The sequence below is a fragment of the Physeter macrocephalus genome, chromosome 16 (assembly GCF_002837175.3).
Source record: "Physeter macrocephalus isolate SW-GA chromosome 16, ASM283717v5, whole genome shotgun sequence".
NCBI classification, from domain to species: Eukaryota; Metazoa; Chordata; class Mammalia; order Artiodactyla; family Physeteridae; genus Physeter; species Physeter macrocephalus.
Window position 1 is genome coordinate 87,635,731 of NC_041229.1, and position 26,126 is coordinate 87,661,856.

Consider the following 26,126-nt stretch of genomic DNA (forward strand, 5'->3'; position numbering starts at 1 on the left):
TTGCAGAACACGCAGCAGAGGGGACTGGGACGGGCAGCAACAAATTGGAAGGAGGAAGGCTGAAATGCACCTGCACACCTGCCTAGTGTCCTTGAATAGTCAGGTTAGCACCTCCAGGGAGGAAGTGGAGGAGGCGGGGCCCAATTCCTGCCTCCAGAGTGAGCTGGAGTGAATCAGAGACCTCAGCCATCCTCTCCCTCCTTCCGGGGATGCTGAACCCCTGCGGGAAACGCAGAAAAGGGCCATTGCCACTTTAAATGACTCAGGAAGTGAAAGCAGGCCGCCTGACGGGGACAGGGAAAGTGGAACCGGGGCGGCGCGGGGGCCGGCTGCACCGCGATCTCGCCGGGGCAGCGGGGGGCCGAGCGGGCGGCGCGGCGCAGGGGCCGACGGGGGCGCTGGGCGGCTGCGCCGGAAGTGCCCGGGACGCTGGAGGAAGCGCAGCGGCCGCCAGGCTGCCGAGCCGGCGGGGAGGCCCTGTGCTCCTGGGCTGGGCGCGGGCTGCTGGGAACAGGCGGCAGCGGCGCCGAGGCTGCGGGACACGGCGCGGCCAGTCTGCGGGACGGGCCCCGGGTGGAGAGGAGGACGCGAGGAGGCCGCGCCGAGGCCAAGAGGCGAGCTCTGAAGCCCGGAGACCCGGACCGCAGCACAGCTCCCACATGGCCTCCGGAGGGGGCGCGGCCTTCGAGGAGCTGCCGCACGACGGCACGTGTGATGAGTGCGAGCCCGACGAGGCTCCGGGAGCCGAGGAAGTGTGCCGGGAATGCGGCTTCTGCTACTGCCGCCGCCACGCGGAGGCGCACGGGCAGAAGTTCCCCCGGCACCAGCTGGCAGAGTACGTCCACGGAGCCGCCCAGGCCTGGACCCCGGGAGCCCGGGGGGATGGGGCGGGAGAGGAAGAAGTTGAGGCCCAAGTAGAGAACGAGAAGGCCCTAGAAAGCGAGGCGGGGGAAGAGAGCGAGTCCGAGGAAGACTGTGAGTCCGAAGAAGAGAGTCAGACGGAGGAGGAGAGCGAAGACGAGAGTGATGAAGAGAGTGAGGAAGACAGTGAGGAAGAAATGGAGGATGAGCAAGAGAGCGAAGCAGAGGAAGACAACCAGGAGGAAGGAGAATCGGAGGCGGAGGGAGAAACCGAGGCAGAAAGTGAATTTGACCCAGAAATAGAAATGGAAGCGGAGAGAGTGGCCAAGAGGAAGTGTCCGGACCATGGGCTCGATTTGAGTACCTATTGCCAGGAAGATAAGCAGCTCATCTGTGTCCTGTGCCCAGTCATTGGGGCACACCAGGGCCACCAGCTCTCCACCCTAGACGAAGCCTTCGAAGAACTAAGAGTAAGTATTGGTCATTGAGAGCATAGGTCAGGAGGTCAGGACACCTGGGTTTCAACTCGGGTGGCCTCCCTGTGGCCACGTTAACATTCACCATGTCCCTAAAAAGCTGGTCTGTTCATCTTGTTGGGAGCAGTGATTATTGACCCTTTTTGATTGAAGTTCTTTGAGAGTAAGATGAAAGTTCTGGACTCTGACCCTAGAAAAATAAATGTACACGCAAAATCTAGTTTACAATTTCTGGAAAATTATAAGCCTCTGGTCTCCGTATCCCAGGTAAAGCATTCCTTGGGATTTTGACTCCACTTAAGCCTTCATTGTTGAGACTGGTTAAGGCTCTTGACAAGACATTGGTAAACCATGGTTTCGCCAGATGAATCCAAGCAGGTGGTTTCTCTATAGTGAAAAGACTCCCTAAGGTTGTGGTTTTGACGATAATTTCATGTGTGCCCCTGAGTTCCTTTTAGGTTCTTCACGTTGGTAGTTGTTTAGAAAGGAGGGTGAGAAGGTGGAGGCAAAATTGGGATGGGAGTGGGTGTTCTCTGGTCCTCTATCTTTTGCAGGAGGGCAGGACCTTTATCTTGAACCTTGCTGGTCCTCTAGAACAGTGTATGGAAATCTTACAAATATTAATAAATATTTGTTGAATGAATGAATTTGCAGATGATTTGCTTTTTATTTATATTGTGGATATTTACAATCATTGAGAGAGACAGCTGGAGTTAACCAGGCAGGAAAGTTTGAGTGATCAGTTCATTAGTTATTGTTGTCATTATGACATCTTTTGTTTCCTGAAGCAACCTTGCAGTTGCTGGCACTGGGATAACAAATATTTTGATATTGAAAATCCCCTATATTAAGATTTTCCCTTTTTATTGTAAAATGAACACTCAAAGTGTATAAAAACATATGCACAGTCTAACAAATAACTATAAAGCAAATACTAATGTAACCTCCACCCAGATTAAGAAATAGAATATTAGGAGCAGTATTGAAGCCCCATTCCCTTTTTATAATTTTCTAGTTATAACCATCTCCCTTCTCTGTAGGTAACCATTATCCTGACTTTTGTGGTGATAATATCCTTGCTTATCTCTATACTTTTACCACATATTTATGTATTTCTAAACTTATTTGAACTTAACACGATTGATATTGTATTGTTATCACGCATTCTTTTGGGTTTTACTTTATTTTTTCAACACTGTGTTTTTGAGATTCTTCCAGTGAGTGGCTGTGGTTTGTCCATATTCATTGTTGTATAGAATTACATTTTATAAATATGCCACAAGTTACCTATTCTGTCAAAGGTGAACATTTGATTTCCAGATTCTGGAACTTCCAGTTATTATAAACAATGTTGCTATCAACATTCTTGTTCATGTCTCCTGCTGCCCATCTACATACATTTAAATGGAATATAAACCTAGGAGTGTGATTGTTGGGTCACACACTGTGCATATCTTCAATAATATTAGATGTTGCCAACTATTTTCCAAAGTGGTTGTACCAATTTGCATTGCCATGAAAAGTGTAAGAGAGTTCCTTTTGCTCAGTATTTTCACCAACACTTGTTATTAAAGAATTTTTAGTTTTTGTCAATCATATGGATATGTAATGGTATCTTCTTTTTAAAATTACTTTATTTTATTTATTTATTTATTTATTTTGGGCTGTGTTGGGTCTTCGTTTCTGTGCAAGGGCTTTCTCCAGTTGCGGCCAGCAGGGGCCACTCTTCATCGCGGTGCGCGGGCCTCTCACTGTCGCGGCCTCTTCCGTTGTGGAGCACAGGCTCCAGAAGCGCAGGCTCAGTAGTGGTGGCTCACGGGCTTACTTGCTCTGCGGCATGTGGGATCTTCCCAGACCAGAGCTCAAACCGGTGTCCCCTGCATTGGCAGGCAGATTCCCAACCACTGCGCTACCAGGGAAGCCCCTGTAATGGTATCTTCTTGTGGTTTAAATTTGCATTCCTCTGGTCGCTGATGACTTTGAGTAATCTTTTGTATTTCTTCTTTTGTGAAGTACTCATTCAGGTCTTTTGCTCATGTTTCATTTGGGTTGTCTTTTTCTCATTAATTTACAGAAGTTTTTGTATTTATATTTTTGACTGTGGTTGATATGGGTTACAAATATCTTCTACTCTGTTTTTCCATTTTCTTTTTTAAAAATTGTACCTTGAACAGAGAAGTTCTTCATTTTAATGTAATAGAATTTATCAATAACTTTCTTTATTATTAGTGCTTTTTGTGTCTCGTTCCACTTAGTATTGGTTTTTGGGTAGTGGAGGTAGGGGCTTAGTTTCATTTTTTACCCTGTACAGATAGCCAGTTGCTCTAGCAGCATTTATTGAAAAGCCTGTCCTTTCTGTACTGATCTGCTATGTCACCATTCATATATCAAGTGCCCATATGTGTATGATGTGTTTCTCGGCTCTTGTATTTTATACCATTGATCTGTTAGTATATTCCTGTATGAGCTACATGTTTTCTCAGTTACCATAGGTTTGTAACATGTCTTAATATCTGGTAGAGCAAGTCTGTCCACTTTGTTCTTCTAGAAGAGTGTCTCAGCCAGCCTTGGCCTTTTACATTTCCTAGAATCATACCATGAAGTTCTGTATTAAGGAAAAAAAACAAACCTGCAGGACTTTTTTTTTTTGTATTGTATTGAACTTGTAAACCAATGTATGGAGAATTAATACCATTACAAAATGAAGTCTTCTGATCCATTTATTTAGGTCTTTTGTATTGCCTCACAATAAAGTTTTGTAATTTTTTTTTTCTGAAAGATCTTGTAAATCATTGTGAAATTTACTCCTGGATACTTACAGTTTTATAGTATTGTAAAAAATGTTTTTAATTTTTGTTTTCTAATTGTATATAGGAATGTGATTAACTTTCATATATTGATTTTCATATTAAACTGTCTTACATATTCTAATAATCTGTAAATTTATTCTACACACATGATCATATTATTTGCAAGAGGGAAAGCTTTTATATCTTTTCAGTCCTTATGCCTGTTTGGTTTTATTTTCTTTTTCTTGCCTTAATGCTTTGGATAGGACCTCCAGTATAATGTTGAATAGAAGGGATATTGAATATTTGTGCCTTGTTCTTAATTGAGAGATAATTCATAACATTTCACAAGTGTGCTAGTGGTTTTTTTTTTCCCACAGATATATTTCATTAGATTAAGAAAGTTCCCTTCTAGTCCCAGTTTGTTAAGAGTTTTTCTTAATATTGAATGGATATTGAATTTTATCAAATGCTTTTTCTGCATCTGTTGCATGTTCATGTGATTTTACTCTTTTATTGTGATGAATTACATTAATTGATATACTTATTAAATTAAATTTAAAAATCAGTATTATGTTCACATGTTTCAAAAGCCTCTTTTTCACCTTTGGTAACCACTTTTTTAGTTTTTTGCTTATTGTTCAAGTGTTTGTTTTTGCAAATACAGGTGTGTATATATATATGGTCTTATTTCCATCCCTTCATTATTAGTATATTTTACAATTAAAACAACCTGGCATTTCTGGGAGAAACTCAACTTGGTTGTGATGAGGTATCCTTATGTTTTTGAATTTAGTTTATTAATAATTTATGTAGGATTTTTTCATTCATATTTATGGGAGAAATTAACTTGTAAATTTCCTTTCTTGTAGTGTCCTCATGAGATTTTGCTATCAAGGTTATGTTGGCTTCATAGTATGAGTCAGGAAGTATTGCTTCTCACGTATTTTCTCTCTCTTTTAATGCTCTGGAAGTGTATTATATAAGACTGGAATATTTCTTCCTAGAAGGATTGGTAGAACTGACCATGGAAGCCATCTGGATCTGAAAAGAGAGAGAGAGAATTAATTTTGTTGTTTTGTATCCAACATTGGATACATTTGTTTTGTATCCAATCCATTGACTGTGGATTCAGTTTATTTGGTGGTTATAGGTGTGTCCAGGTTATGTATTTTTCCTTAAGTCAATTTTGATAAGTTACATTTTCCTAGAAGTTTGTCCATTTTGTCTAAATTTTCAAATGTACTAGTATAGATTTGTGAATCATATCCTCTTGTTATATTTTTTCATGGTGTAGCTATTCTCTTTATTCCTTTAAGAACAGTAAGCATGTTGATTTATAATCTGTCACTGATAATTCCAGTATTTGAAGACTTTCTAGATCTTTCTCTGCTAGCTATTGTTTTTGTGGTGTTTTTTAGGTTTCTTTCTTTCCTTTTGTGCTTGTTATGTTCGAGTAGCTTTTCATTGCCTTTGAAAAATTATTTGCGGGGATTTCCTAAGCCTTGGCCTGAAGCTGTAGTCTTCGAAAGAGGATTTGAGTTTGCTTCTGATAAGGCCTAAGTGTACAGCTTGTTTAGGACCCCCTTAAACTAAATTAATTGCATGAGAGATTTCTTGGAACAGATTTTCAGGAGGTACCTGCCCAAATTTACAGCCTCTTAAAGAATTTCTTTCATCCTGTCCTGCACCCCATCCCCCCCCACCGCCCCGTTTAGTTCGGCTCCAAGGCATGGCTCCCCACACTCCTCTTTGGAGGGTGAGATAGCGGCAACTTTAGTTTGTCTTTACTCTAGGATTTTACTCTTTGGTAGGGGTAGGAGGGTCAAAAGTCTATATGGAAAGGGTCTCCTTTAAATGTCCCACTCTGAGCATGCTGTAGGCTTTGCTTTCTTTTATCTTCATTCCCCCTGCCCACCTCACTTGCTGCCTATAATCAAATGCACATCCCGGTTTCTTGTGATCGGTAAATGTACTCAGATCAATAGAGCTGTTTCCTGTACTCTGCTTATGTTAACATTGAAACGGTATTACTAAACTATAGACCTTATTAGACGTTCACCAGTTTTTCCTCTAATGATTTCTGTACCAGGGTCCTCTGGCCATGTTACATTTTCTTGTTTTCGATGATCATGATAGTTTTGAGGAGTGCCAGTCAGGTATTTGGTAGACTGTCTCTCAGTTTGGATTAGTCTGATGTTTTTCTTATGGTGAAACTGGAATTCTGGGTTTTGGGGCAATATAAATTCTCTTTTATGTTTTGCTTTTTTCACTTAGCAGTATGTCTTGGAAATCACTCCATAGATCTGCCTATTTACTTATTCATTTTAGCTGCAAATACTCTAGTGAGTGTCAGTCATTAAATTCTTAATTTATGATATTGTGTTTTTCAACTCTAGAATGCCTGTTTGGTTGTTTTTTTGTTTTTTTTTGTGTTTTTGTTTTTGCGATACGCGGGCCTCTCACTGTTGTGGCCTCTCCCGTTGCGGAGCACAGGCTCCGGGCGCGCAGGCTCAGCGGCCATGGCTCACGGGCCCAGCCGCTCCGCGGCATGTGGGATCCTCCCAGACCGAGGCGCGAACCCGGTTCCCCTGCATCGGCAGGCGGACGCGCAACCACTGCGCCACCAAGGAAGCCCTTGGTTTTTTTTTTTTTTTTTTTTTTTAAAGATCCATTTCTCTTTATCTTTTGGGATCTGATTCTTGATTATATGCCACATTTTCATGATTATTCTCATCTCATAATTTTTCAGTCAATACAGACATTGTGTTTAAAAGAACTGTAGACACTAGAGTCATATTTTTCCCTCTGAGAAAGGGCATATCATTTGCTCTGTTAGGCAGCTAGGATGAAGGGCTGATGGTTTTTATTCAATAAAAATTTGAACTTGGTTAGAGCTTGTTTGTAGCTTTAATTAGTTTCATTTTACCTCTGGTTTCGTGTATTTTGAGGGCAGTGTACATTTACTTATTGACAAGAAAGTAGGTCTCTTGGAATATTAAAAGTGGCTTGGCATGATGATGGTGAGAGAAGAGGACCTTTGTTTTACTGCATGCATTCATTCACTCATTCACCAAGTATTTATTGAGCATTGGCCAAGGGCAGGTGCTTTCTAAGCATTGAGAATATAACAAAATGGAAGAAGTCCCTGCTTCTACTGGAGTATACATTGTGTTGGAAGGAAATAGAGGACAACAAATGCTCAAATAAACATGTAATAACTGTTAATAAAGAAAAAATAAAACACAGTGTGGGATTAGAGAGGAACAGGAAGTATCCTAGCTCTGCCGCTTGCTTTTGACCTTGGACAAGTTATTTAACAGTTTGGCCTTGTTTCTGTATCTCTAAAATGGGTATAAAGTTAAGAAATCAAGCAGTGTTTTTGTGAGAATAAAATAACTTAGTTTGTGATAACACTTTAACAATGCTTAACACATTGTAAGTGCTATTTAAATGTTAGCTGTTGTTTTTTTTATTATTAATAGGAGGAGTCTAGTTAAATGCACAAGTTTAGAGTTGAGAGGGATTTGAACAATATATGTGTTGATATCTCAGTGCCAAACCGGGCTGTGAGCGGCTAATATTGGTGGTAGAAGGCCAAATTGTTGGCGAGGGCTAGAGTAAAGCAAACTTCGGAGTGGGCCAGAATGGACAGAAAACCAGGGTGACTGTATAGCAAGAGGGGATCCGAGCAGAGGCAACGGGAAGGCTAATGCCTCAAGGACTAAGGTGAACACCTTGAAGGAATAAGTTTAACCCTAATCACTGAAGTGACTTTTAAAGTCCTACCTTTCCTCTTGCTCTGTATTTCCAGTTTGGCTCCAGAGTATTTGGTCTCCAAAGGATCCTGTGGGTCCAGATTTGAATTGAGCCTGTGCTCCAGCTTTATCATAGTAATATAGTTACACAGCCCATATTATGACTTCACATCTGGTTCATAAACTCTCTTCTCAGATATGCAGGTTTCTCTTATTGTGACCATAATTTCTGGTTCTGAAAATGGGTACTTGGGTCTGACAAAGGAGCTTGATCTGGTTCATGGATATTTTCATATGAAAACTCTTAAGTTGTCAAGGGAATTTGCATTCATAGCTATATTTAATGAATCATTTTGTTGAACAATATAAGTGCAATTACATGTATTCAGAACTCTAGACCAGTAATTTAAAAAATTATTTTGAACATAACCTACAGTAGGGGAAATATACTTTACATTGTGGTCTAGTTTACATACACACACGCACACGCACATACTTTAACTCAAACGGAGCACTGTTAACCTTATTGCATATGATGTGTTCTGTTTGTGTTCTGTTCAAAAAAATTTCTGGATTCTCCCAATAAATTGATTTCATTGCACCCTAATGGGTCATGTCCTGTAGTTTGAAAAACACTTGTCTCGTTCACTCTAAGATCACCTGAAGAAAAGGTGGAGTCTTATAAAATGGCAAAGGGAGAAATGATTGGCAGAGTTCTGCAAGTACTTATAAGCATCTATGGAGTTCTTAACATGGCTTTGTTATGGACAGATCCAAAAGTTTTGAATCCACTCCCTTTGCCCTTGAGTGTGTCTTTAAGATGGGTATTTGGAAAGAAGAATGTTTGGTTAAGTGACTGTGGGAACAACTGCAGGGACGCCCCACCGAGGGGGCTCTAGTGGCAGGGCAGTCGGGAGGGTACAGGCATGTGCTCGGGACAGCTGTGACTCTGGAGGGGCTGGAGATGGGGGTATGTCGCTGCTGTGTCTTGTAATGGCCGGCGGCTCTGGCTCTGTGCTCAGCTCATAAGAAGCAGCTCCGGCAGGGAGGCAGAAGGTTGAATGTCTGCTGTAATGTCCCTATTTATGTCTTTATTCTTCTTGACTGAAAGGATTTTATTAGAAGTAATAAAACCATGGAGCGCTGTCTACACAGTGGTTCGGTCTGTGTCTTATTTATTTGTATAGAATAAGACAAAAGCTAAGACTAAGGTAAAGGGAATGATTGAAGCTGCCACAAATGGTTGATGGAAAGTTAAAGTGATGCATGCCGTTCTGGGATTCTCCGTCTCAGTCTTCTCTTCAAAATGTACTTTCTTTACCTGTAATAAGTCTGGGACGTATGCAGTGAAGAGGACAGACAGGGCCCTAGCTTTTATGGAGTTTACCCTTTAGCTGGGGAGAGAGATAAGGTAGAGTAATTTTGGATGGTAGTGTGTACTATGAAAACAGTTAAGTCATAGCAATGAAAGAGTGAGTGGTGTGTCAGGAGGGCAGGAGGGAGTTACTTTTTGACCAGGTAGTCATGGAAGGCGTCTCTGAGCGTGTGACATTAAGGCAGAGACCTGAATTATGAGATCTTGCAGAGATCTAGAGAAAACCTCCTATTGTGTTACCACTCAGTGCTTTTTGCACAAAGTCCAGTGATTCATAGCAGAGATGATCGGTTTGGTTCATAGGACTCTTCATAAAGGAATTAGATGGCTCTTGAAGTGAGAGGAGTAGTGTAGTTCTAGCAATTGTAATGTGCTGTTAACACAGGTGAAAATACTACTCTGTGGAGGGAATGTGAGCTTATGGGGATCTCTTTGACAATAGCTCAGTTTTTCAGGGGATTCAACATTCATGGTGATGGAACTTCATTAAAGAGAGCCTAGAGGGCTTCTGCAGGGTTAAGTAGAGGGGAAGAGTCATCTAATTGTGTTCTGTTAGGGACGTGGACTCTTCCCACAATCTTCGTTATTAAAATTACAGTTTATAATCTAAGAATTAAGAAAAAGTCTGGGAGAAGAGTGGTTAAGGCGGAAAGAATGGTGAATGCAAAGGCTCTAAGGTAGAGGTGAACTTGGGGTGTTGGAGGGACAGCAGAAAGGTCACTATGGCGTATATTGGAATGAAAGAGGAGTGGGAAGTAGGTTAACAAAGTAAACAGTGTGTTTCTCACCTTGTTGCCACATTTTGGAATCAACCTGTGGAGGGAGATTCTTTAGAAAATACCTGTGATTGGCCTCACCCCAGCCTTAAATCAAAATCTTTGGGGATGATCAGGTATTTTATAGAATGTCTTTCTATTGGGATTTGTCTTCTGTTCATATTATGTTTAGATTGGAGTTACTGTTTTTAGGAGGAAGACCACAGAATTAAGGGTACACACTATCAAGAGGATTGTTGAGAGAAAAGGTCCAAACTTTCCCTGCTCTCTCTCCCAAGAATCCAGTGCCCTCTTTTTTCTCTTCCCCGGCCTTTCAATCAGAATAGATTAATAGGTTAATAGGCATATTGTACTATTAGATGACTGCTTTTCAGGGTAAGGTTGCTGATGCAGTAGGTGTATTATCCTTAAGCCCCTCTGGGGATAAAGGACTGTGTGCCCGTGGCACCACCTTTTCTTGACCACAGCCCACAACATGGAGGTTGCCCTGCTGTCCACTGATAACACCCACCTTTTCTCTTCCCTTGCATCGGACCCAAACTGAGAAGCCAGAGATCTCTCGGTGTCAGTGCTCAGTGTGTCTTCTGCTTGAAGTTACAGTTCAATCTGGGATAACTAGCTCAGTTTCATGCTCCTGTTCCTGTTGTGGGTTTTAGTGTCCAGAGCCAGGGACTAAATTTGTTGTGCGGCAGAAAGGAGCACAGATACTAATGGACCTCTCAGAAGAGAAGACAGAGTGCAGACAAAGAAGGGGTAAAACAAAAACTTCAGTACTCATATGTGGGGTAGAGATGAGAGTCTTGTTTGTGGGTGTGTGTGTGACTGTGATAGGGATCAAGCCAACATGACATTGGGGGATAAAAATCAATATTGATGCCCTTTTCGGATGTCAAAAGTGAATCAAGAATGAAAAAAAATGAAACCAACCAAGCAAAATCTTCCAGATATGCTAAGTGCTCAGTCTGTAATTTATGGCAAGTAACCATATAGGCAATGACTGATATACATTGTGGTGTGCTAAATTATTCTTGTTGAACATTTAATTATAAATTAAACTCACTTCAAATGTATTTAGCTAGTTTTTGATCGGGTAGCAGAGCAATCTGCTTTTAACTTCAATAGGATATTAGAGAAAGCATTATACTATATCCAAACTATAGCATATAGTTAGCTTTTTTGTCAGAAACTGGTGTTTTAAAGTTAATTTTATTTATATGAATAATTTTTGAGCACTTAAGGTGTGCTGCATGACGGATATTGATAAAGAAAGATGCCTGACATCAGGAAGCTTATAGTCTTTTCACATGCTTATTTGCGTATAAATACTGGAAGAGAGGTACAAATAGTATGTCATGGGGACTCAGAGAAAAGAGAAGTTATTTTCAGCTGGAGGCATGGAATCAGGAAAGATTTCTTAGAGGAAGTGGTATTTGAGGTGGGCCTTCAAAGATGGATAGGATTTTACTAGGTAGATATGACTAGAGTGTTAGGCAGCTGTCCTCTGTGTTCCCATAGCAACAGCCTGTACTATTATAGCATTAAATACAGTATACTATATCAATATTATTTCTTCCCGGGGCTTCCCTGGTGGCGCAGTGGTTGAGAGTCCTCCTGCCGATGCAGGGGACAGGGTTTCATGCCCCGGTCCGGGAGGATCCCACGTGCCGCGGAGCGGCTGGGCCCGTGAGCCATGGCCACTGAGCCTGCGCGTCCGGAGCCTGTGCTCCGCAAGGGGAGAGGCCACAGCAGTGAGAGGCCCGCCTACCGAAAAAAAAAAAAAAATTATTTCTTCCCACCATGTCTCTGTCTTGCATGGGTCATAAACTCTTCTTCTAGGGTTAGGACTGTAAGTTATACATCTTTGTGTTCCCAGCACCTAGCACAGTGCCTGATGGAGAGTAGATGTACATGAAATATTTGGTAAGTGGATGATGTGAAGTATAATAATCTCAAATAGTCACAGGGCATCAATGAAGAACTGAAAGAGAGTGTTGCATAGTGATTTACTATATCAGTGTTTACATTAAGTTCAACTGCATCTGAAATAATTTGGAAAAATCCAAACTAACAGCAGCTCAAACCAGGTGGATGTTTTATTTTCTCTTGTGTAGAAGGACGTAGGCAGTCCAAAGCTGGTATAGAGGAACCATGCAGTTATTAGGAATCTAGGCTCTTTCTGCCTCTGCTCTGCTATCCTTAGGGTATGGTCCTTGTCATGGACCAAGATGACTCCTGGAGGTCCAGCCAGTACATCTGAGTTCCAGGATAGCAGGCACGGGAAAGTGAAGATGGGAACACCCCTTTATTTTAAGAGAACCCTCCAGAAGTTGCACGCATTGCTGTTTATGTTTCATTGGCCAGAGTTCAGTCCCATGGCCTTATCTAGTTGCAAGGGAGGATGGGAAACAGTCTTTTCTTCAGACCATGGTGTGTCCAGCTAAAACTGGAGTCTCTTACTAAGGAAAAATGGGAGAATGAACATGAAAGACCAAGCAGTCTTGCCTTAATTGGCTTTGCAGTCTATGGGTTTGAATCCTGGCTCTGCTGCTTATTACCTGTGTCATGTTGGAGAATTCACTCAGTCTCTCTGAATCTTGGTTTCCTCATCTGTAACATGGGCATAATAATTATTTCTCCTTTTTGGGTTGTAGTGAAGAACAAACAAGATGATACATGTAAAGAGCTTAGCACAGTGCCTGGAATATAATAATCCCTCAGCAATTAGTGACTCTTACTCTTATCCTTACAGAGCCAACTAAGGTTCTATTCTGCATTCAATTCCAGACCAGGTAGTCTGGCAGAAGTAGAAGTTCGGACACCAAGTTTCTTTCGGTGAACACTGTTCAGCCCCCTCTCCTTCTGTTCCTCTGCCTGCTCTTGCTGGTGGGTAGATAGGCTGGTGAAAACTTGTCTTCAGAGAAGAGGCTCCTGTATATTTCAGTGTCCTGCTGGTGCCATGTGCACTAGCTAACCAAAACACAGCTGGTATGTCTAATTTTAGGTTCATAAGTCTTGCTGGTTGTCCTCTTTAAATTCTGTTTTACATTCTGAACTGTAGGAAATTTTTATAGAAGTGGAGAGGAGGCAGGGGCAGCACACCCTTTACTTTCTAGTTAGAAAATAGCCTCCATTTTCTTTCCAGTAGGCAGTCGCGGGGGAAAGAGGTTAGAGGCACCCCTACTGTTCTCCACTCTGTTCTTTGGGTCTCTGTGTACCCTGGCAGGGTAACCTGTGTTGAGTGAAAGACTCTGACTTCACGTGTGTGAAGAATGGAAATGCTAGCCTTTATCTGAGGTTATAAAACTAAGAGAGTCTAGAAAATCTTATCTGCTGTTGAATTTTGAGGCTCTTTCCCGAGATTAGAGTAATAATAATAATTATTAAGTGGCTTTAGGTCAGGTGCTTTTCACCTCATTATTTCAGTTGATCTCAGTATAACTCCCACAGTAACCTGTGTTATTCTGATTCTCATTTTACAGGTGAGAAAACTGATACTCAAAGAGGTTGAGCTTTGTGGAAGTTCACCTAGTTTATAAGTGGAAGGATTAGTATTTGAATCCAGGTCTAACCCCAAAGTACATTTTCATTCCACCATCCCATTTAGCCTCTACTCTTGATTATTCCCACTTACATTTAACCTTTCTAAGTTGTACTGACACAATCTGCTGATGTTTATTATCTCTATGAAGGTATTTAACTAGTTACTTTGTGAATATTCTAATCAGACTATTAAAACTCTTCTTTCCCTTCCATCTGGATTTTTTCTTCCCAGATATTTTACAGAGTATTTTGATTAGTATCAGATTGTTTTGTTCATTTTTTTTTTCCAGTACTGACACAATCTGCTGATGTTTATTATCTCTATGAAGGTATTTAACTAGTTACTTTGTGAATATTCTAATCAGACTATTAAAACTCTTCTTTCCCTTCCATCTGGATTTTTTCTTCCCAGATATTTTACAGAGTATTTTGATTAGTATCAGATTGTTTTGTTTTTTTTTTCCATTCAGCACTTCTCTAGCTCAGTACTTGATACTTAGTAGTCAGTCACTCAATAGACTGTTAATCACTTAATAATAACAATAACAACAATGATAACTAAAATTTAGTGAGAACTTAGTATGTACCAGGTTCTGTGCTATAAACTTCCTACATATTATGTCATTTAATTTTTACCACAATTCTTTGAGGTACAGTTTCGTTAAGATATTTTTCTATATTGTTTGAAATTAGTGGCATGGTGTTTTTTTCCTTTGATCTACTCATTCAGTCAGGTGGAGTGTTTGGGGCTGTAGGGAATTTAACAGTGAACAATTCTAAGTACTGGTCTCATGGAGCTTTTGTTGTAAGAGCAAAAGAGACACAAGCAAGTTAAACAGTAAATAACATTTTAAATAATGATAAATGCCATGAGTAACAAACTAGGGGAAGGAGAAAGAGAGTGACTGGAATGGAATGAGAGAGAGGCTGTTTAAGGATCTGACAAGGACTGGGTGTAGTTAGAGCCAGTGGTGGGAAGATCTGGTGGCATAGTCATCTGAATGGAGGAAGTAAGCAAGTGTAGAAGCTCTGAGATGGAACAGGCTTACTGAGGATAAAAAAGATGGCTGGAGGATAATGAGTCAGGGTTCCAGGTAGGGGGTAGTAGACGAGGTCAGACTGTCAGGTAGGCCATGGTAAAGGTTTTGGATTTCCTTCTGAGTAGCCATAGACTGTTTAAGCAGGAGAATGAGTGATCTGATTCACGTTCTTAAAATTTCCCTCTGGTGCCTGTGTGGAGAATGGAGTGTAGGGTCGGCGAGTGGGAGTGGTGTTACTTCTTGGATTAGGACCAAACGGAGTAGTGGAGATGGTGAAGAGTAGTTGGACTTGGCCTGTGTTTTAGCGTTAGGTCTGAAAAGACTTGGGGATAGGTTTGCTCAGGCCCAAAAATTATTTTGGATCGGAGCAACTATATAAAGGTGGTTGCCTAACATAGGAGTGGATTTGGAGTTGGAAAATCAAGTCATGTGAAGAAGATGGTAAAGAATTTTTGGACATGGCGTGGTGAAACTAAAATTTCATGGCGTACTAAAATTCAGTTTCATTTCCTTTTGTCAGGGCTTTGCTTTCTGATTGGATTCCTTAGGAGAACTTCTTACATATTCTATCTCCCAATCCTTTTCCACTGTTTCTCCCAAACAAAACCCTTTTGTGAAAATGATAGAAAGTTGGATTGATTTTTTTTTTTTTTTTTTAAGCATGGTACCAACACAAGGCTAGTGGGATAGGAAAAAACCAAAATAGGCAGCCAGTATTCTTTCCGAACTCAGCATCTTCTGATTCTTTATAATACAGAATTCAATATTTAGGAACCAGTTTAGGATATTAAGTGATTTACACTTACATTTCTACTGACACATGACTTTTCTTTTGGTGCCCAGCTGGTTATTGGCATTAGACTAGACTGACTCCCATGAAAGTACAGAGACTGGTTGTCAAGAAATACTTCTTATCCTGATGTCCCTTTTACCTACCATATTCCACATTTGTTTCTGCCTCTTGCCCATTTTCAAAGAATGTTTGCATTAGAATGAGCTGTATTATTTCTGTGTTTTGGAGTGAATGGATGAACATGTGTTTATGAGGTATTCTGAACCCCTTTGAAGAAAGACATGCCTGGGCTTCCCTGGTGGCGCAGTGGTGGAGAGTCCGCCTGCCGACGCAGGGGACACGGGTTCGTGCCCTGGTCCGGGAAGATCCCACATGCCGCGGAGCGGCTGGGCCCGTGAGCCGTGGCCGCTGAGCCTGTGCGTCCAGAGCCTGTGCTCCGCAACGGGAGAGGCCACAACAGTGAGAGGCCCGCGTACCGCAAAAAAAAAAAAAAAAGAAAGACATGCCAACTTCCTTGGTGTTCAAATACAAGGACCCTTAGAGACAGAAAACTTTCAGAGGGAGTTCTTACAGAGGGAGCAACTTCAGATGTCTACAGGGACCAGAAAGGTAATGTAAATGAGAGAAGCCAGCCAGGGTAACTATGGCAAACTGGAGGGATCTTGCCTTGCCTAAAGCGGGTAGTTGCTACTCAGCTTCAGCCAGTTTCTGCTATGTGGGAGAAGGAGCCCAGGACAGTCATACCTTTCAGATTTTTACTTTTTTCCTTTTTTTTTTTTTTTTTTTTTTGCAGTACGCAGGCCTCCCACTGTTGTGTTTAGGATGTTTCCCGTTTTTCAGTATTGCAAGCAGTGCTGCAATAAATATTTTTTTTCATACCTCCCTGGCCCATGTTAGTGCTTCTCAAGGGGAGAAAGTGAAAAATGGACTTGCTAGGCATGTGATTTCAAATTAGCTTTATTATATTATATCAGCAACATATGAAAATCCCCAGCCTGCCCAAAGTCTCTCATCACTCGGTATTATCAAATCAAAACTTTTTTTTCAATGTGATGGATAAGAAATGATATGATAATTACAAGTAAGTTAGAGCATCTTTTACATCTTTTCATATGTGTATTAGCCGTTTCACATTTCTGTTATGTTCATATCCTTTGTTAGGATTTCTTTTGTGCTTATTTGGCTTTTTATTTATAGGGATCCCTTATGTATTTTCGCATTATTCTTGATACCAACCTCTTCTCTTGTATATGTTATAAATCTTTTTCATTTAGATCTTTTTGATCCTGGTTTTGCTACTGACTAGCTCTGTGATTTGGGGGACATCATTTGACTTCCACAGAACCATTTCTCTCTATTGTACAGTGTGAATACACTACCTTTTAGTTATTGTGTTACTGTGTAATGCTAGTTAAACAGTGTATGGGCTCTGTGATTTGGGGGTTTCTCATTTGATTTTCACCAGCCGTTTTTCTCAGCTGTAAAGTGAGAATGCACTACTTTTTAGGTTTATTGTGAAATGCCAATGAAAGAGCATATGAAAGTGCTTTGGAGAATAAAGAATACCTTCAAATGTAGGCATTTTGTCCTTTCTTTGGCTTTATTATGATTCATCCCTAGGAGTTGGCTTTTATGAAGCATCCCCCATCTCCATAGATGGATCAAATTTTGAGGGGTGTTACACAACATAGCACTTGTCTTGTTTTAATCTCCACTCTTCTTGGGGAAGGAAAGAGGAGCATAAACAAGATAGGCTCACGTTGAACTCCTGTGTTCTCGGAGTACATTGTGTGGCATGGAGGTGAGGAAGAGCAGTATGAGGTGATTCTCACTTCTTCCCCACTCACAGTGCTTGCCCCAAGGACTGCCATAGTATAATCTGGCCGTTTATGGAACCAGACGTCTACAGGGTTAGAATTCCTCTAACTTCTCAGTTAGGACACAGGTTTCGGAGGCAACTCTTCCATTCCACCACAGTAGGAAAGTCTGAAAGTATCATCTATTCCAGCTACCTTTTGACTGCTGACTGCCCTCTGCAAACAAATAATTAACTAAAACATACTACCGATGGTTTGGGGACACTCATACTCAAATACCACCTTAGACCTAGACAACCCTGTGCCCCTGCCCTGTGCTTTTGAGGGTCTTTCCTTTGGCCGTGCCTGCCCCCTTCTAGACCACTCTCCAAGTATCCAGGACCCAAGAATTACCTGATGAAATGTGCTGACCCTGCGTCCAGGGCCTGCAGAGGCTCTTTCTCAGACCATCGTCCCAAAGATGGGCCAAACCATCAGACCCCGCCCCTGATATGCGCATTTGTAGGTCCCAGGTGTGGCCAAGGCGACTGTTTGAGAGAGATGTGCCCAGAGCTTGGGTGTATTAGCTTGAACATCTGTGTACAAGGCTCCTTGAGGTGCAGGAAGGGACTGGGGTGTGAGAAAAGAAAGGAAGTGGCTTTGGGGCCAGGGTTGTCCATTTGTACTCTTACCCAGCCCTGCCGCTGTCAGAGGAGGGTCTGCCCAGAGGACCCTCTCCCTTCTGACCAACTGCTTATTTTTGGCGGGAGGGGTTAAAAAAGCCATTGGGGAAGGTTTTTTCACCACCCGTTTAGAGGCTGGCTCAATACAGACCCCAATTATCTCTGAGAATATTCTCAAAGAGAGAGGGGTGGGGAGGTAGTATGGGTGAATTTCCTGAAGGAAGAGTCTCTGTGCCTCTCCTCTGCCACTCCCCTGGGTAGGCAGTGCTGCGGATGCTTCGTAAAAAGGAGGAAGGATTCTGCTGACACACTGTTTTTATGAAAGAAGGCTAAGGGTTCCCTTATCTCTCCACACAAGGCACATCTGCCTGCAAACAGGCTGTCTGCTTCTTAGGGATTCCTTCGTCGTCCTGTTTCTCTTCTGAATGTTTTAAGACACAATTTGGTGCATTCCTTTCTGTTCTCTAGAGCCAGGGGGAAAGTCATAATATATCAAAGGCTCTTGCTGAAGAGCTTAAAATGGGTGCTGGCAGCTGGGATGTGGGGGAAGAGAGTTTTCCAGGGACAAGTGACCTGCTTGTTCCGGCCAATGAGAAGCAGGTTAGAGGAATGATATCACCAGATAGTCTTTATTGTCTGATCATCTCGTAAAAGCAGGATTGTGTCTGGCAATTTAACCCTTTTTTAGGTACTTTGGGTCTCATGCACTCCCCTGGTGTGTGACCTCCAGATTCCTTTTCCCACCTGTCTGCTGTGAGACCAGAGATGAAAGATTTAGATTGGTGAAGAAATTTGGAAAGTTGTCATCATTTTAAAAGTAAAACTAAAAATACAAATTATTAAAATTTAGAACCACAGTTAGGATGGGAATGTCAGCTAAGCTGTGTTTGGAGAGCACATCTAAAGCAGATATAGGTCTTAGGTTACATCAGACTTTTACTGTGTAGACTTGGGAGAGAAGGGAGGTTAGAGGGGAAAAAAGGATTTAGGCTTTAGTCTGTTTTAATCTATATGATGGAGTCTTACTAAGTAGGTCCTGTTTTGGAGGAATTGGAATTTTCCCCCCAAATTTGGAAACTCACTGATTGTGAGGCCAATTTTGAAGAACAGATATTTGTAGTACTTGTTTATATTGTATTTATTTATTGTCCCATACCCATAAAAATGACAAGTCATTTTACTTACTCATACCTCCTTTCCAACACTGGTAAAATGAGAGTGATTATCCTATCCTATCCCCAAGGAGTTGAGATAAGAAAATAAACTAATTCATGTGATTTTACACTGTGCTACACACATGTATTATTATAAGGGCATTCATATCTTAAGATTGCATATTCATTCATTCGTTTGTTCAGCAGACTTTTTTGAACACCTTCTTGATGCTGAACACAGATAGAGATAAAAAGTGTAGTTCTTACCTTTAAGGAATTTAAAATATTGTGAGGGAGACAGACAGTAATGATAAATATGTCTCATACATCTATTGTCTTTAGCATGTGCCAGGCCCTGTTCTAAGCACCTTGATGTATATGAGCTCATTTTGTCTTTCTACAACCCTATGAAATGGGTACTATTATTAGCTTCATATTATAAGGAAATTGAGGCGCTGAGAGGTTAAGTGACTTGCCTAAGGTCACACAAATCTAGTGGTAGATTTGGGACTTGAATCAGGCAGTGTGGCTTTAGTCTATGCTTTAAATCTGTGCTGACCAGTACAGTAGTCACTAGCCATAGATGGCTTTGGTGCACTTGAAATGTGATAAGTCCAAATTGAATTGGGCTGTAAGTGTGAAATACACACTAGATTTCAAAGACCTAGTATGAAAAAAATGTATAAAATACCTCATGTTGAAGTTACATGTTGCGATGATAATATTTTGGATATACTGAGTTAAGTAAAATGTATTCAAATTAATTTCCTTTTGTTTTTGTGACTACTCAAAAACTTAAAATTATATATGTGGCTTGCATTTGTGGCTTACATTACACTTCTGTTGGATTTTGCTAGTCTAAATCATTATAATACAGTAATAACAACAACAGTATAATAGGTGACATTTATTGAGCACTTACTATGTGCCATATACTGTGCTAACGCCTTTACAAACAGCATTTCAATTAAGCTTCAAAATAACCCTTTTTATAATCCCCATTTTATCGAAGAGGGAGAAGTTTTCAAGAAAGTCACTAATTTGCCTGAGGTTAGTCAACTAGTTAATGCTGACCCCAAATTTGAAACCTTATATTTCTGACTCAAAAACCTGTATTCAACTGAATACACTGAAATACCATTTCCAATTAGGGTTAAATCTTGGGGAATTTTCTTTGTTTTTATTTTTGTGAGAATATTTAATATTGCATACTTCTGTATTTGTGATGTAGAAGTTTAAAATAAAAATCACTTGGTCATAAAATAGACATCCCAGATAGAAATCTCTTTTGCAAAGCCTCAGCCCTCTGTGAATACTGTTGCAGTTGAGCCCTGAGATGAAGCAGTGAGTCAGCCTGTACAAATTGCATTTAATTTTTGTTCCAATTGTTCTCTCAGGTCACTGGGCAATTTATGTCCTGACCCTCTTTGTCCATAGAGAAGAGGAAGAGGGGCAACACATCTTTCCTTAGTCGTTTAGTCCTCTTGGCTGATAAGAAATTGCCTTCCGTTTCATTGTCCCATGAAATGCTGTTTGTGTTCGAGAGAGCAACAAAATGCTGTCTAACGACCCCTGACTTTTCTTTCTTCTAGAGCAAAGATTCAGGCGGTCTGAAGGCGGCTATGATAGAGTTGGTGGAACGGTTAAAGTTCAAGAGCTCAGACCCTAAAGTAAGTATTGTTTTGGAATTAATTGGATATTGGTACCCCAAGTATTTCATTCTCCTTGAGCTAAATTCGAGGGATGTTAATGACGATCTATCTGAACATTGCATCAAGATCTAATTAAGCCTACCCATCAGAAGCAGTGTTCTAACATGCCTGAAGATAAGTCACCTATTCTTCCCCTTCTCTATTTTATGATTTACAACACATAATCGTTCATTGTTTTCTCTGAACTGCAGACAAGTGCATTTTTAATCTTTTACCGGGCCTTCGAGACTACTGGCCTCTGTGTCCCTTAAATCCAACCAAAGACATTAGAGATACCATCAGCTTAATGCTGGGGACTGGAACAAGCTCAGGCCTATGCAGTTGGTGTTCAGTACTAGCGTCTTGTCACTCCCCCACTTAACGGGAGCCAGCTGCCACTGTGAATACTTTTGTCCTCATGACCTGGAGTCTGGTCTGGGAAATGGTTTAAGCTTCCCAGCTTTCTTTGCAAGATGTTGGGGGCTATAGGATTGATATTCTGGGAGACGCCATACCAGGGTTGTGGGTGGACTGGGAACTGAACGTGCCGGAGGGATTATGACTAATGTAGCCTCCCTTCTCCTACCCAGACGTTTGCTGTGGCGCTACCCGGTACTGATGCCAGCTGGCTTTGCCTGAGAGTCAAAGCCTTTCACAATTAAATAGGGAAAGGAGCGTGATTTTATTTGGCTTTTTATACTGTCTTTTTTTTAATTAAAAAATTTTATAAGGGGAATAAGACTAGCATTTCTTGAGCACCTAATAAGAGCCAGGCACTGTGCTAGGAGCCTTACATACCTTTAAAAAAATTGTGGTAAAATATACATAAGGAAATTTCCCATTTGAACCACTTTTAATTGTACAGCTCAGCAGCCTTAAGCGCATTCACATTGTTGTGCAGCGTCACCACCATCCATCTCCAGAACTCTTTCCATCATCCCAAACTGAAACTGCACCCATTAAGCACTAACTTGTTATTCTCCCTCTACTCTTACACACTTGTGATCATTGCGATAACCTTGTAAATTAGCTTTTATTTCCCATTTTATTGATAAGAACACATTGGGGTAACTTTTGTCGATTTTCTTAGCTCAAAGTAGAAAGACCCCCCTCCCCCAAAACTACTTACATGAAAGTAGTTTTCCTTTAGTGAAGATTAACCAATTAATTATTAAAGATAACAGAAAGCTTCTTTTTACCGAGTTTCTCTGGTTTCTGGGACAACAGCTATCCTGAAGGAGACAACTGTATTTCCTCTTTCTGCCACACCCACATGCTTATAGACAGTGAAGAGCAAGAGACTGTGTACAAATTACACTGAGTGGCTTCTGTGCATGATGATAATACAGGTAGAGTGCTTTGGGAACCTTTATGCATACATATAGTGCTTCTGATGGGAAACTTGCCAGAGCTGAAAGAATTGAGTAGTCCCCATGAGAGCAACCCGCGGAAGCCTCAGGATTTTCCTACGATGCATCATAAGCTAAAGGATATTTGTTAGGACCTCACCTGATCTTGGATATGTTTATACATACTCACCTTTCTTTCATCTTCTCTTTGTCTCGCCCTGGATAATTTCCCACCAATCTATTTTGTTTTCAAGCCCCTTTCTAGCCTAACATATGTGTACGCCATTTTTACCTGGAGCCAGCTTGAAGAAGGACCATCATAGTTGCAGGATGACTGTTAGATCACAAATAGGGGATGAAAAATGGGACACTTAAATACATAATTTCTGCAACAAAATTTTCCCAGAAACAAATTGGTGTCTTCCAGAAGAACTCATGTTTTTAGTCTGTTCTGTTTTCCCTCTGAACCCCACCATCCTTTTTTTAAGTTGGCTTATTTAGGAAGAGCAGACTCTCCTAGGCTTTATGACCTGTCATTTTCTGGCACAGCAGGTTTACATAGAAGCACTGACTGAGTCATGGAGCACTGAACACTCTCTCTGCCTCACTTCCTCTAGAATTCCCTAAAGCCTCACAAAGCTTGATTAGTGAGGTTTAATTGATTAGTTGATTAGTTGATTAGTCCAGACACTGAGGTCTACTGGGGACTGAGTTAATTTTTACCTCTCAGTTTTGCCAGAGAGGAGTGGAAGATGCCTAGATTAACCTTTTATTAAATTATAAAATAATATATGCTCATAGATTAAAAATACAGCTATCCATAAAGGAAAAATAAAAAAATACAGCTATAAATTTAAAAATAATAATAATAAATAATAAAATAATAAAAAAATACAGCTATCCATAAAGGAAAAATAAAATGGATTTCCCTTAAATTAACCACTGTTAACAGCTTAGTGTGTAACCTCCTAGACATTTTTTCACGTGGAAATACGCTAAGATATTTTACAAAAATTATACCATAGCTATGGTTTTATTACACAGAATATCTTAAACATTCTTCTATGTCAGTAATATAGACTTCTTAATGAGATGCGTCATTTTGTCCAAAATATTTGTCAGACATCCTCTTTTCTTCAGAGCAGTGGTTCTTAAACTTTAGTGTTCATGAAAATCGCCTGGAGGACTTACTAAAATACAGAGTGCTGGACCCACCCCCAGAGTTTCTGATTCAGTGTGTCTGGGGGAACTAGAAACTGTGCTGGACCTTGGTTATTTTCCTGCCATCTTGTGTTTTGGTTTTCTTCGTTCTTTCAGCATATAGCCAGAAGAGCCCTTGTAAATGTAAGTCCAAATGATTTCAACCTTGAAAAAAATGAAATACATAAAATTCCAGGCTTAGAAAACAAATAAATTGAGCTGAGGGAGCAAAAGAGTAAGAGAGGGGAAGGGAGGTAAACTGAGTCATCAGCTCGGGCTCCCTGAGAGGACAGGGTTCCTTTAAACAGCGATGGCCAACAGAGAAGTAGCAAAGCCAAAAAAAGGGAAAGGAGTCCTGGTCAGGAATTAGGAGGATGATCAAGGCCGTCGCCATGGTCCAGGAGTGGGCTGAGTTCTAAAACCAGGGGAACATCAGGAGACATCAAATCCCAGCTACTAGGGGTGAGCCCAAGGATGGGTATGAGAGCCAGAGATGGTTGGTAAATAAGGCACAGGTCCAGATGAAGTGGTGTGCATGCATGTTGCTGTGGTGAGCCCTGTTTTAAAGGGGGCAGACCTCCAGGGATCCAGAACTTGTATACAGTGGAAAGAAATTATTTTTAATAACAGTCTTTATTTTGTTTAATTGGAAGTGGTCTATTAAATAATCCTAATGCGTTTGACTTGATCCAGTTTGCAAACATTTTTTTGCAGCCAAACTTTTGAGAAACATCTATTGCACAAAGCAGCATTTTAGTCGCTAGATTTCTTATATTTATGCTAGACTTTGGGGAAATTAAAAGATGTAGTTAATCAGGGGTATGTATGTGTGTATATGTCCGGACTAGATTTTTAGGAAATTTAAAGCATCTGAGTTCTTTGCAGCTTTCATTTGTAGTGACTATGCAATTATCTTTCATAGTTTACCCAGAGGAAACTGAAACTTAGAAAACACATTGATTTCCTTCCTTTCCTTCCCCCTGCTCAGTCTCCCAGAAAGTATTGAACTAAAGTATAACATGCTAAGCTCAATCTAACTAACCTCTCATTATGCAGTTAATAATAGCCATTTTCTCTATGATACATTGATTGCTTTTCTTTCCATGTAAGGTGCACCATTCACTGTTTCCTATAGCTGGTATGTGCTTGAAACAAACAGTTAAAACCATGTTTGTGTATCTCAAATTCAAACTAATTTATTAAGAAGTTATTCTCAAAAAAGCATCTTAAACTCGAGCCAAGTGGTTCACATTATTCTTTGTGACTGGATTGGGATTAAACATAGGATCGAATCATACTAAGATTGTCTAAAATATAATCAGGATCTTTTCCTTATTTTCTCCGATCTCTAAAGGTATTCTTACTGAAGTCTGAAACCAAAGAATTGTCTAGCAACATGAAATTAGTTAAATAGAACTGAGGATTGTTTTCTTATTTTATTTTTATTTAGCATTTATAGAGCATTTTATAATTGCAAGAGGACCTTACAGACCTTTTTAATAGCTGATATCACTGACATGGAACATAGCCCAGTCCTTCACTCCAGTGCTAATCAGACTATTGTTAAAATGATAGGTTTTGCATGTACAAATAGTAATGGATATAAGCAAAACCTAACTTGAATTCTTGGTGTTAGTGTCCTGTTATTCACCTGGGTCAAGTCAGGCCTTGTGCTGGTCCTTGTCCTGCCGCAAGATAGAAGTATTCACTGGGCCAGTATTTATTCATCCATCTAAAGCAGAGAATTGAGTTGCCTCAGTTATGAAGTTGGTTCATTCAAAAGTGTTTCTTTGGTTGGAAGGTTATTAGAATTACTGACCTATTTCTTTTCATTTATTTATTTATTTATTTGGCTGCATCAGGTCTTCATTGCGGCATTTGGGATCTTTCGTTGTGGCACTCATTGCGGCATGTGGGCTTCTCTCTAATTGTGGTGTGCAGCTTTTCTCTTCTCTAGTTCTGGTGCAGGCTCCAGAGTGCGTGGGCTCTGTAGTTTGTGGCAGGTGGGTTCTCTAGTTGAGGCGCGTGAGCTCAGTAGTTGTGGCGCATGGGCTTAGTTGCCCCGTGGCATGTGGGATCTTAGTTCCCCAACCAGGGATCAAACCCGCGTCCTCTGCATTGGAAGGAGGATTCTTTACCCCTGGATCACCAGGGAAGTCCCTGTTGACCTATTTCTTCACTTTACATAAAAAAGAAGTAATCTTGGAAGACATGAATTGTGTTTATTTTATCTCTGTATCCTCAAGCCCTACTAGCATGGTACCTAGTAATAGATATGCATTATCTATTACAGCAACCATATGAAAAGAAATATTATTTGCCCTGTTTTATGGATATGCAATCCAAGACTTACAGGGATTAAACAGCTTGCTAGTAAGTGGTGGGAACAGGACTGGACTTCAGATTCATCTTCCTTCATGTTATTCACCCCCACACTGTTATTGAACCCATGGGTAAGTTGATATTTATACATATAGCCTGTCATCTCTAGCAATATGACTCTTCACTAACTATTTTTCCCTTGCACCCTTCTTTTACCTCCCTTACTGAATCCTGCAGCCACAGCTTCCCACAATCGTAGAGTCCCAAAACTGGAGAAAATATGGGGAGATGACAGAGGATCCATGACAGCCCCAGAGCATTTAGCCCTGGCCAAATGGAGAACTAAGGCAAGTGCTTCAGTAGGTTCCCCTTATGTATGAAGGACACCAAATGGGAAAAATACCAGTGCTTTCTCAGGTCCAGTCTAGGCTCTGAGGCATGGAAATCACCCAGAAGCAAATGTGACCCCTTTTCATCCTCTGTGGACACTTGGGCAGCAGGAAGAGGAGAAACAAGCTCTTTG

General features: G+C 40.8%; 1 protein-coding gene across 1 annotated transcript in view; it reads left to right on the top strand.

Annotated features, from left to right (window-relative positions):
• The first annotated feature begins 428 nt into the window (after positions 1-428).
• Positions 429-26,126, top strand: part of TRIM44 (tripartite motif containing 44) — a 116,558-nt gene continuing 90,860 nt past the window's right edge. The window contains exons 1-2 of the mRNA XM_028477363.2: positions 429-1,331; positions 20,634-20,711. Of these exons, the coding sequence (XP_028333164.1) occupies positions 660-1,331; positions 20,634-20,711 (750 nt within the window). The 5' untranslated portion in view covers positions 429-659. The remainder of the gene's footprint in view (positions 1,332-20,633; positions 20,712-26,126) is intronic.